The sequence below is a fragment of the Pleurodeles waltl genome, chromosome 6 (genome assembly GCF_031143425.1).
Source record: "Pleurodeles waltl isolate 20211129_DDA chromosome 6, aPleWal1.hap1.20221129, whole genome shotgun sequence".
Classification (NCBI taxonomy): Eukaryota; Metazoa; Chordata; class Amphibia; order Caudata; family Salamandridae; genus Pleurodeles; species Pleurodeles waltl.
Window position 1 is genome coordinate 1309414575 of NC_090445.1, and position 12658 is coordinate 1309427232.

The following is a 12658-nucleotide window of genomic DNA, read 5'->3' on the forward strand; positions in this document are numbered from 1 at the left end:
AAATAAATGTATATATAGAGATATCTATATATATATATATATATATATATATATATATATATATATATATATATATATATATATATATATATATATATACATAACTACAGAGGATAGGACATTTGCCACTTTTTTGCCAGATGTCCCTCTCTGTCAAACCCTGAATTGGTCCTTGTCCATAATAAATAATCTACTATTCCAAAATTATCACTACTTATAGAGATAAATCGAGGGAAAGTTTTCCCTTGATTAAATCTTTACCCACGTTAAAAGAAAAAATAATGGATTAATCTTGCATATATGTTGCCACCAACAACAAATATCTAATGAGTGGCACATAATGCCGAATCATGTCAAACTTAGAGATCAGCAAAGAATGCTTCTGCCGTAAATACCTAGCTGTCTGGTATTTGCTGTGGCACAGATCATACGGCAAAGTGCAGCAACTGAGCTCACATCTGGCTTTGTAAGTGATGCTAGAAATGTTATGCTCATATCTTCATTCTCATTCTCATTTTTCAGTGATCATAATCACAATTCTAATCACGGGGCTTCGGCACTGATTGATCAGGGCATACCAAAAGCGTTCATAAGGGCTATGTCCACATATTGTTCAACATTTTACTAGCTTCTTTGACACTTAAAGAAAAAGTGGGATAATTTTTTATGTAAATGCTTTTCGCATCTGGATCACTGAATAGCCTTCATAAAGATGTTCAAAAAGACAAAAAACATTCATGGCAAACACGCCCATATTAAAAACTACTTGTTCAAGCTTTGTAAAAATGTAAGTTTATTGGCGGAAATGTTATCAAAATCTGTACATCAGGCTGTACATACAAAAGATGACAAAGAAATAATATTTCTTCCAACCAACATGCATCACAGACGTTTTGCTGATATTAATAACTAATATAGCCTTAGAACCCACCGTAGCGGGCTCTACCGGCTATTAAAGGCCCGCTCCCCGCGTTAAATGCCCGAGCCGAAGGCAGAATGTTCTATTAAAAAAAAAAATTTCACGGAGCCCGAGGGGATTAAAATCCCCTCGGGCTCCATGAGGCTTTGTTCACAGCTGTTGCTGTGAACAAAGCGAACATTGGAATGTTGGCGCTGCGGGCTTTTACCGGCCAGTAAAAGCCCGCAGCACTCCATTGTTTTCAATGGAGCTTCCAGCATTCCAATGTTCTAATTGGTCATACAATGCTGGTTTAGTATATCAGTCTGCCTCTGCAAGCCTATCCAAGCACAGTCCAGGATCACCAAATCACAAACATATAATAATCAGTTTATCTGGCTCTTATTCACAATCAGGGCATTTCACCTAGCCCTTCGGCGGTATTTATGTAGGTTGCTCAGAAACAATAAAATGAGCAAGAGAGCAAAAACACAACCTACTTACACCCCATTATAGGATGCAATTTCCTTGTCCTTTCCACTTCTGACTTCTATGCAAAACTTGGTCCAGTCTTCTGAGTGAAGGGCAGATAGCAATGGTTGCAAGCCTTTCTGGGTCTCAAGTTTATTTAATGTGTTCTACCGCAGACATCTGTGTACTGAGTGAAAACATGATTGAGTATCAACAGGACAAGCTATCAGTCCACAAGCACCACTTCCCTTTCTCTTCATGTAATCTAAAGGAAAGATATGATGGGGAGTACTCTGGCCTGCCTTAGAGCTTGCCTGCTGTATTGAGGATATTTGTTTTTCAAATAGTCTATTCTCCAAAAAAATTCTATAATCCTAGCAAATATGTCAGATGACATATTTAGTAGCGATTTAAGCCAATATACAGCTATAACATGGAAATTTTCCTTCAGGACCACCAGTCTAAATAAGAGCTCTTCCAATCATTAGGAATTTGATTTTAAATAAATGCATACATTAAGAGGGACAAAGAAATTTAGCCCACAGGTGAAGCAATTTGTACACCATATTTAGTACCGCATCAGGACAACCTGCTTGACTGGGCATGAGGGCCTGATTATGAGTTCGGCAGACATGATGACCCATCTGCCGATCTACCGATGGGGAGGCTGCTGCCATACTAGCTACCTCCCTGCCAGGGCCATTACGACTAACCCGCTGGGCTGACGGGTGGAAACCAAGGTTTCCGCCTATCAGCCCAGTGGGAAAGTGGTGGCAGCATTGTCACCAGCTTGTAATCCAGCCAATGGTAATGCTGCCACCCGCAGGGGACACCAGCACCCTCGCAATGCTGACAGTGAGCCTTGAGAGGGTGCTGGGCTAGGGGACCCCTGCACTGCCCATGGCAAGTGCATGGGAAGTGCAGCCCCCCCTAACACCCTACACCCAAATCCTGCTGGTCAAGAACAACATCCTTTCTGGGTTTATTGCATCATTTCTGTAAATACTCTTCCCATTGCACATTAGTTATCTTTGTGCTTAGCGAAAACACATAATTAGATGGCCACCAGCAAGTTGCATTGGCGATTTTCCAAATGCCTCACTTTCGTCTTTCAAATTACCACTTGCAGGCTTTTAATTTATATTTCCTAAGGATTTCTTCTCACCGTTTGCATACCTTCAACCAATACACACCATTTGCTTCTTTACTTTTTGAGAAGTACCTTCCCCACCAGATGTTTCTTACTTTTGCTTTTAGCGGGAAATCATTTATTACATTACTCTTTTCCCCTATACATCAGAGTTATCTCCATAATTTAATGTACAACACTATCAAAGTCCATTATTGCATTTGGCTAATCTATGTTTCAACCCACTCTATGGTGGTCATTCTGACCCTGGCGGTCTTTGACCGCCAGGGCGGAGGACCGCGGGAGCACCGCCGACAGGCCGGCGGTGCTCCAATGGGGATTCCGACCGCGGCGGTAAAGCCGCGGTCGGACCGGCACCACTGGCGGGGTCCCGCCAGTGTACCGCGGCCCCATTGAATCCTCCACGGCGGCGCAGCTTGCTGCACCGCCGCGGGGATTCCGACCCCCCCTACCGCCATCCAGATCCCGGCGGTCGGACCGCCGAGATCCGGATGGCGGTAGGGGGGGTCGCGGGGCCCCTGGGGGCCCCTGCAGTGCCCATGCCACTGGCATGGGCATTGCAGGGGCCCCCGTAAGAGGGCCCCTACATGTATTTCACTGTCTGCTGCGCAGACAGTGAAATACGCGACGGGTGCAACTGCACCCGTCGCACAGCTTCCACTCCGCCGGCTCGATTCCGAGCCGGCTTCATCGTGGAAGCCTCTTTCCCGCTGGGCTGGCTGGCGGTCTGAAGGCGACCGCCCGCCAGCCCAGCGGGAAAGTCAGAATTACCGCCGCGGTCTTTCGACCGCGGAACGGTCACCTGACGGCGGGACTTTGGCGGGCGGCCTCCGCCGCCCGCCAAGGTCAGAATGAGGGCCAGTGTGTCTTAAGAATTTCTTCAGCTCTGCCGCAATTGCACACACATCCATACCTGTATTCATTGCCCATGTTTCCACCAAGACACCTGACACAGAATTCAAATTCCTGCTAAGTTGACAAAAATGCGACTTCAATTGGCTTGCATATTGCTAAGTTATTCATAACTTTTTTTTTTTATTAAAGAAGAGCGTATTACTGGGATATCGATAAGAAAATTCTTATTCCGTATGCAACATTATTATGTTTTTTATTTGAATTAATGTTTCTGGCTGTATTAAAGTAATTAGTTGATTGCATAACATATCTGTGTTTACTTTTATATTCTGCATTGCCTACTTGCTGCCTTTAAGTGATGTTGTGAAGAAAGATATTTGACTCTTATTTTTGGTTTGGTGATGTACAATGGGTTAAAACTACACCAAATCCCTGTGCGTTAATTTGGCTCTCTACTCACCTATTCCATAATCTGCGCAGAGTTCTTGAGGTTATTTCTAGCAAGATTTCAATAGAACTCATGAAAAGTCTCCATACTTTGAAGCACGTTCAAACGACAATCACACTTCTATTTGGCTATACCTCAGAATGTAGACTCTCTGTTTAGCAATTGCTAAATTCCAAAATTGGTATGTTTCTTTGTTGTACAAAATTGTAGTGTAATTTGTTTATAACTATGTTATATTATTTTGGATCACCTGGACAAAGCGTTGTTGTCTTTGCCAAGAAGCTCACAGCCCCCACATACTCAACTCTAGTCATAGAGACTTTTATCCATTGTATCTGTAAGCATGTTTTGCCTTCATGCTGGACGTGGATTCAACCCTTCTATAATGTTGCCTTCAGAAATGACACAGAAACTATCACAGAGTAGTCAGAAATGTCACATATTTACGTATTTGTAGCATCTTGACACCAGATCACTCACCGGAATGAACTTATTTTTTTCACGCCCTTGGGCCTCTCTCCTACTAGAGGTAATTTTGTGAGGTAGTAGCCTGCATCAACTCAACCTCACTTGTTTTTTATTCAAACTGACCCATTCAGTGCAATAACATGAAGCCCACATGCACACACTTCCTGTGCGTGCCATCTTGGTCTGCTTACCTTATGACAGAAGGAATATTTGTTGTTACCTTCTCAAATTGTGTCTACAAGTGCACATGAATTTGTAAGGGAATCTCCTATTACTTGTTATCGGCCTTTGCGTGGGCTTGGGACAGTAAATTGGGTTCCAGAGTCCTCTGAAGCGGGCTATAATGCTGCAGTATCCACTTTTATCTTATACTTTGTGGTAAAAAGTCACATTATGAGCATTTTTAAATCATGACAGTGTGTGATTAGGAAATGACAAGAATTGTGGCTTCAATCTGACATCTAATGTATAGGATAACTTGCTTATTATCCATATTGAGTTTTGCCTGGGAGAATTATAACTTGCAATTGAGGGAACTTTCACCTATCCATAGCCAACCCTTCCATTCTTACTCTGCCTTTGAGAAAATAAAAATACATTGTCATGGCAAACTGCACTATTGCAAAAAAAAGTTCGAATTCACAGACCTCACTAATAAACGTCTGGGCTCCCCTTGGACTCAGAAGCAGTATAGCTCTCCTCAAGGTGTCACGGTACCGATTCAGCTCCTCCGTTTTCATGGTAGTAAACAGGTTGGCAAACACACGGCTGATGTTCCTGTCCACCTTCTGTAAAGACACGTCCAGTCCTAACCTAGAAGCCTGGTCTAAGAAGCTCTGCAGTCCCCGGATATCTGCAAAACAAAAAGGGAGAACGTCTGAAACAGTTACATTTTCAACAGATTGAAACATTACCTACTGCACTGTTTTTTTCACTACTTCACTCTCTGTCTCGTTCTCTTGTAATGCTTACTATGGTGTACTCAGGGCCAGCTTTGGGCGGTGTGACTGGTCAAGACGCATCTATCGCTAACCTGATCAGCGGTGCGTTTAAAAATAATCTATGGGTGCTGCAGATTTCTTGTGTGTCCAGCACTTTCAAGGCATCAGTAAAAATGCCAAGATAACCCTGTGAATAATGTTCTTGCTGGATAGAAATCGGAGTTTTGTCTAGTGGCAGCTTTAACTTATTATAAAATAGCACGGATGGTTAATGTGCCTGCTGCAAAGGATGTGTACCATGCAGATCACAGAACTGAGAGTGAGTGAAGTATGTGTAGCTCTATAAAAAACGAGATGTATGCCAGAGAGGGACTTTAGGAAGAACAGGGGCACTGTTGGAGGGTGATAACGAAGAAATTCCACGAGAAGGAGGTCATGGTGGGGGGTCAGTGAAAAAGATTATTGCAGATGGGCGCCACCAGTGCTAAAGCCGGCACTTGAAGTGTTGATGTATGAGGCACACTACAATTTTTATAATTTGAAGGGAGAGTCTTAACAGAGGCTGAAACTGTATACAATGATGCAAGCCCCCCTTTTAATTTTTTTTCCCTACTCATCAGCAAACACAAGTTACAGGAAGGCCACACACAGCGCTATACAACTCCTTAATAAATACATATTTGAATGCACAAATGTTATCTTTATATTTCATTGCTGAAAATTGCAAAGTTTTCAAATTTCAGGTTAAGCAAAAACTCTCTAAATGTCACATAATGCAATATCATATAATATTTGCCCATGGAAGACAGGTTCATGCAGAATATCTCTCACCAACAGATATTACTGCTCAAACCGGCTATCTGCCAGTATCTCGTATGTCATTTCTAGTTAAATATATCCTCAGTTGAATAAGGAGATACTAAGAAACCACCTTTCACATCACAATCGTAACCTCATGTACTTTAAAAAAATGTCAATGAAATTTCACAAAACTTCAATGAAAAAACACTATTGCAAGCATCCTTGCTTTATATCTGAATTCAGTGTTCTAACAGTAGCTGCTTTGGCACAAACAAGCACATGAGCAAAGACTGACACTCATGCGTTCAGCCTAATGTCCCTATCTTTGCCAAATGTTTACGCATACAGGGAAAAACTGTCCACTTAAATACTGTGACAGATGGAGGGGAGGTCACAGCTAATAACTTGAACTGTGGTGGTAATTCTATCAACAACACTGAAGTCACAATAGATAAATCAATTCTTTTATCGGTTAAGCACTTGGAAGGTCAATAACATGATTAAGCCTGCAGCAAAAGGTTACATTGAAAAGCATCAGAGGCCACTCATCCTTGGGGAATCCAGGAAAGGATTTGGAAAATATACAGATGATTGAAAAGGAATATAAATACAGGGTAATGTGCCTCAAGTGAAATAGTAGGACATATTTCACTTTTAGGGTTGGGCGACCAAAAGCCATCAGACCAGGAGGGTTAAATGGTTTGTGGGTCTGCTAAATCAAAAAATGAAATATACCCTCATATCTCACAAGGCCAGTCGCCGTGTCAGACCAATTGGTTGAAATAAATATATGGCATGTACATTCTTTTCAGCTAACTCACTGGGTGTACACTGAGGGCCAGATTGCACTGCAATGGAAGCCAGACACTGGGTTTCGTTCCAGGTCCTGTCTCTAAAGAGAATGTACAAGTTAAAATCTGTGTTTTTGAATAGCATCTAGGACCTTGACCCTATTTACTTCTGTTCTGGGAAAGCAGTGTGCACTTTGAAATACTCTTCCCTGTACCATCGCCCCCCCCCCAAATAATTGCAGTGTTTGATATCTTTGTACATGGGACTGACTGAAATTTATGTATAGTTCTTAACAATTTGAGGGCATATTTAAGAGCCCCTTCTACCACATTAGCACAGCCAAAGCATCATTTTATTTTTCACCAAGGCGATGCTGAAGTGGCTTTTTCCACCAGCCATGTTTACAAAGTGGCGCAAGACATGCTTCGAGCCTCTTTGTAAACCCTTGTGTCACATTATGCCTACTCAAGGCATAATGTATGCAAGGTGGGGCATTCTGGCACTAGGAGGCCCACAAAAATTGTGTGCCATTTTTGGTGTAAATGTTTACGCCTGCTCACAGCAGGCATTAAAATGATGCTCCCATAAAAAAACCATGGACCTCCTTGCATTTTGCTACACTAGCAAAGAACCACAATAGCATCGAAAATGTTGATGCTATTGTGCTAAAGAACACCATGGTGCACCGTATTATAAATGTGGTGCAACCATGGTGTCGTTAGGTGCCAGTAGGGGACGTAGGAAAAGTGGCAAATCAGCTCTGATGCATCACATTTTCTTAAATATCGGCCTCAGTTTTTAAGATAAAGACCACACAGTTTTGACAAAAATGTTTTTACTAAAGCATCCCACTTAGCCCTCTTTTCCATTTTACCCCTTTCCTACTACCTACGGCACACCCAGACAGTCAATACTTTTTATATAAGATATGCATGCAGCACTATGCATGCTTGTATAAAAAAGGCTTGAAAATTGGGAGACATTTAGCTGGTGGGTCTAGGGAACTGGGTTTTTGTTACAGTATCCCCCTCATACATTTGCCTGACATTTGATACAACTTTGACTGAAGTGCACTAGATCCCTGCCAAACAGGTCCCTAGTACCAGTGCTCTGCCACCAAAACCTGTTAATTGTTTTCCCAAGTGACAAACTTGCACCCTCTGTAAGTCCTTAGTAAATGGTGTCCCAGTACCTAGGGACTGAAGTGGGTCCCTAAGGGCTGCAACACAAATTGTGCTACCCTAAGCACCCTCACTAGCACATGACAGGCTGCCATTGCAGGTTCGTGTCTTGGTGAAGAGAAAAGAGAAAATACAACATGGCACACAACCTGTGTGCCATGTCCTCTAAAACTACATGCAATATATGTAAGTCACCCCTATAGCAGGCCACCTCTAAGCCAGGGTGCCTTATAATATATGTGAGGGCATACCTGCACAAGAAAATATGCCACCGCTTTGTCTTTGTTAATTCTCAGACATAGTAAGTGACCAGGGAAGCCATTTTAAAAGCATGTGCTGGACACTGGTCAATGCGAGTTCCCCAGCTACATGATGGCTTCACTAACAATAGGGATGCTTGGTATCAAACTTCTTGTATTGGTGACCCCATACTGATGCCAGTGTTGTATTTAACAATACATGTACCCAGAGGGCACCTTAGAGGTGCCTCCTTAAACCTCACCAGCCTTTGGTGTGCTTCCTGACTGGTTTCTGTCATCCTGCCGCCCACTACACAGTCCTGGCCTCCTAGGGTAAGAGCCTTCTGCTCTCAGGAGGCCCAGATCAAAAGCCCATCCAGGAATAGGTTGGAACACCTCCTTCACCAGGCCCTGCTGACTAGCCTTTCTAAGGCGGCAACTCTCAAAAGCCTGCCACCTTTGAAATGCAAATCTGGCTCTCCCCATAGAAGTTGAAGCCACCCCCGTCCAAAGCCTGCTTGCACCTGGACAAGTGGGAAAATAAGCTAGTCAGGTAGGCATGCCACCTCCAAACTAGTACCACCTATAAGATGGGCTATTGTGAGGTGGACATGGCATTTCAGAGGTAGCCATCTTAGTGATGGCATACCAAGGAACTCTGGGACAGAGTCATGCCCACTTCCCACAAGAAGTGGTCATATAAGGGGATGTAGTGACCCCAAGGGGTAGTAGCCAATTGGCTAGTGCCCTATACACCTCTAATGCCCCATAGACGCAGTATTTAGGGGAGCAAGGCACCAGAGAAACAGATCCTGATGTTCTAGGAAGACCAAGGGGACAGAAGAGCCATTAAAGCAAAAGAGCAGAAATGAAGCAGCTGACCTGGTACCAACCCAGTCTGCCTGGCTGCATCCCTCGTTGAAATCTGCACCCTATTCGACTTGTCCTGCAGCTGTGATTCTAGAAACCCAGGAGTGCTACCTGTCTTCAAAAAAGACTCAAGACCTCCTGTGAACAGCAGATCTGCTCTTCAGCCAGCTTCAAAAGAAGGGACTCTGCACTACCAGAACTTGACACTTGAAGTCACCACTGAACCTGTTGTCTCTGACTCAAGTTGAAATGGACCACCGGTGCCAACAAGGTTCCCCTGCCCTCCAGATTCTGAGTCCATTGTGGTTCCACCCCTCCTGGATTCTCAGATTTTCTTTGCAGCTCCTGCACACAGCCTCCCTCCATCGCGACCACTCCAGAAAAGAAAACCTGACACTTAAGGATACCTCTGCACCCGTCACCCCTGAGCCATGGAGAAGAGGACCAAAGGTATCTACCTGTGCCCGAACATTGTGAGGTCTGAGCCCTGCATTTGATTCAGCCCGCCTGGCCAGAGCCTGCAGCCTCTTTTGTCAGTGACTGATTTTCAAAGGAACTCATTGGACAACCCACGCTGTTTTTCTCTCTGCACCTGGCCCCCCCATGCCGCCGAGGGTGTACTGTTGGTACTGCCTTGGATCTTGCCCACTACTCACCTTAACTCCCGGAGATTGATCTTGAAAGTCGCTGTACTCTACATGTCTGCAAAACGTTTTTTTCCTCCAGTAGGATAACATTGCTGAACTCAGAAATGTTCTTCTTTTTAAACTGAAAAAAGTATAATTTAAAAACATACTTACCGGAGCAATTATTCTCTTATTCCTAAACATGTATCAGGATAGTTGCTATTTTTATAGATTGGTGTGAATATTCTTCTTGAGTCATGTGTTTAATTTATTGACTATTTTGTGTATTTGTAGATGTCTTGCACTCCTCTGTGTTAAGCCTAAGGCCGCTCAACCACACTACCCCTAAATAGACACAGGGAAGACGTGGACCCTTTACAAGGTATTCACATACCACATAAGGGGCAAGCTTTCTACAGTGGGTCATTTTCAATATAGAGGTAATGATTCACAGTACAATGGAAAAACAATCCACTATGGCGTGCACTCACTAAAAGCCATGAATATGAGCACATTTACAACTTTTACAAGTATTAATATTGTAGAAATTACATCTCACAGTGTATACACCACCACACTAACATCCCAGGAGGTGAATGCCGACAGGACAAGTGGCTCCTAATGGTAATACAACAAGTTACATAAGGAAGAGAGTAATTAAATCCTAAAATAAAAAGTAGCAGTAATATGGAACTACCAAGAAGCACATCATTACATTATGGTCAGACACAGTCTAATACAAAGAAAAGGTTAGTACCACAATTGTTCTGACAAGGAAAACGTTTGTCCTTTGTTGCATAAATAATGCAACTAATCACAAAAAAAATGTTCAGTGCCTTCGGTTATTGATTCACCGCCAATAAATTCAATAAATTCAATATCATTATTAGGATTTAATAGGATTCTTAGGTTTATTAATTATATTACCATACCTATTATACAACAGGAAATTAAACACTCTTTATGAATAGGATTGATATAACTTCAGAAGCATTATTCATTTACTTGACATGATATAATTTTTCTTCTCAGCATGTGGGAGTTCATTTTCTCCAGAAATGATGTTACTAGCAGTACAGAAATAAGTTTTTAAAAAACTCTAGCAAAGAACATGCAATTGCCCTGATAACTGTCTAAAACATCTACTATAACTAATGTTGAATAATAATTATGGGACAAATCTGTACAGCCGTTTAAACATTTAAACTAATTTCAACAAAAAGAACAAAAGAAGAGGCTGGTACCAGGTAGAAACTGCCTAATGATTGCCATTTTCATCACCAAAAAGTGAAATGTATAGGACAATACCCATACAGTAAAAACAGAAAGAGGTGGGGCGTTACTCATTCCACTCTCCTCCTCTTTCACATTCCTATTGTCTCTATCTATCACTTTGTGTCCTTATTATCTTCCTCACTGTTGTCCAATCTTTGTACCCGATATACCCAACCTCACAAATCTCCAATCACTGATTTTAAGTCATGGCCTAATAAAAGGATGATAGACGCTGGGGACACAGTGCTTTCTTCCTGATGGTTGCTAGTTGTCAGGTTGAGCAGGGTTTTCATTAGCTTCAGTGATTCATTCCATGAGTTGCTTCACCCATCGGTGGTCTACCTTCCAGTCTCTCTTTTCTAAAACCATCCTGATATTGACTCCACTGCCCTCCGTTGCTCTGACCTCCTAAGATATATTCCTTATATCTGCTCATTTGCTCATTAATCTTCAGTCCTTCTCCAGTGTCACCCCATCTATAATCCTCCACTTTCAGCTCTGCCATTCTTCACCATTGTCTGTACCTTGCATTGAGTTCACTTCATCCTGCTCCTCCATCATCCTCTGATGTCTCCCTAATCTACACTTGAAACAACATCACTCTCCTTCAATCAGTACTCTTCGCCTCCAATCTCTACGTTTACACTGCAATGATCATTTTTCTTCTGTGATGCTTTTTATGTCTATCCTAAGACAGAGCCCATGAGCTGTTGTTTGTGATGGATATTGTATACAACAAGGGACTTGGAGTCCACTCCTCACTTACCATTTGATGGATTAATTTTTACTCTTATTTTGTGCCTCATAATTGGCCAGCATATGCCAACATCACTTCCTCTTTTTTGTGTGGAGCAAGGACCAAATAGTGATTGCTTCATTTTGATTAGTGTCCTTCTGCTGCTCACACTGTGAGTGAGGTATCTTTCATCTTTGCTCATGTTGCTTTTTTCTTCTTCCCCTGTGGTGCTTCTTCCTGTTGCTTCTTCCACCTACCCTCCTGTTGTCTGTGTTGCTTCTTTTCCTCCCACCCCCTTTGTCCCTGTTGCTTCTTGCTCTCCTATGTCCACCCTCATTGTCTGTGTTGCTTCTTCCCCCCTCATTCCCTGTTGTCTGTTCCTCATCCTCCCACCCCACCTCCGTTCTACAAGTTGCTTGATCCTCTCCATGCCCTCTCCCATTGTCCAAGTTGCTTCTTCCACTCACAGGCCCTGTATTGTCTGTGTTACTTCTTCCTCTCCCACCACCATTTCCTGTGTTGCTTCTCCTCCTTTCACCACCCTTTTCTCGCACTGCTTTTCCCTCTCTCATTCCCCACCCTCCCGTTGTTCATGTTGCTTCTTAGATCGCACCCCCCCCTTCCCATTGTCTTTGTAATAAAAAACACTCTGATTCCCTCTGACTTCCCTTCCCTCACTTTCTAAGCATTGCCCAACCCCACTTGCATAAGAAAAAAAATATTTGATTTTACTTTTTGCTATGTTGCACAGCAGCCACACTACTTACTACTATTTACTTTGCTAATGCTGTTCAAATTATGTTTTCCGAGACATAGTCCCAGTCTCCTTCATGGTTTGGTATTCAAGAAGTGCACCACTCGACTTTTATATGCCCTCTCCAGTCTCATGCTGTGTTGGGAAGAAAAG

The 12658-nt window shown here is 42.7% G+C and overlaps 1 protein-coding gene across 3 annotated transcripts in view; it reads right to left on the reverse strand.

Annotated features, from left to right (window-relative positions):
• Window positions 1-12658, reverse strand: part of GRID1 (glutamate ionotropic receptor delta type subunit 1) — a 2731706-nt gene that overhangs the window by 1595578 nt on the left and 1123470 nt on the right. For all 3 annotated transcript variants that reach the window (XM_069240587.1, XM_069240588.1, XM_069240589.1), the window contains exon 4: window positions 4938-5143. In XM_069240587.1, the coding sequence (XP_069096688.1) occupies window positions 4938-5143 (206 nt within the window). The remainder of the gene's footprint in view (window positions 1-4937; window positions 5144-12658) is intronic.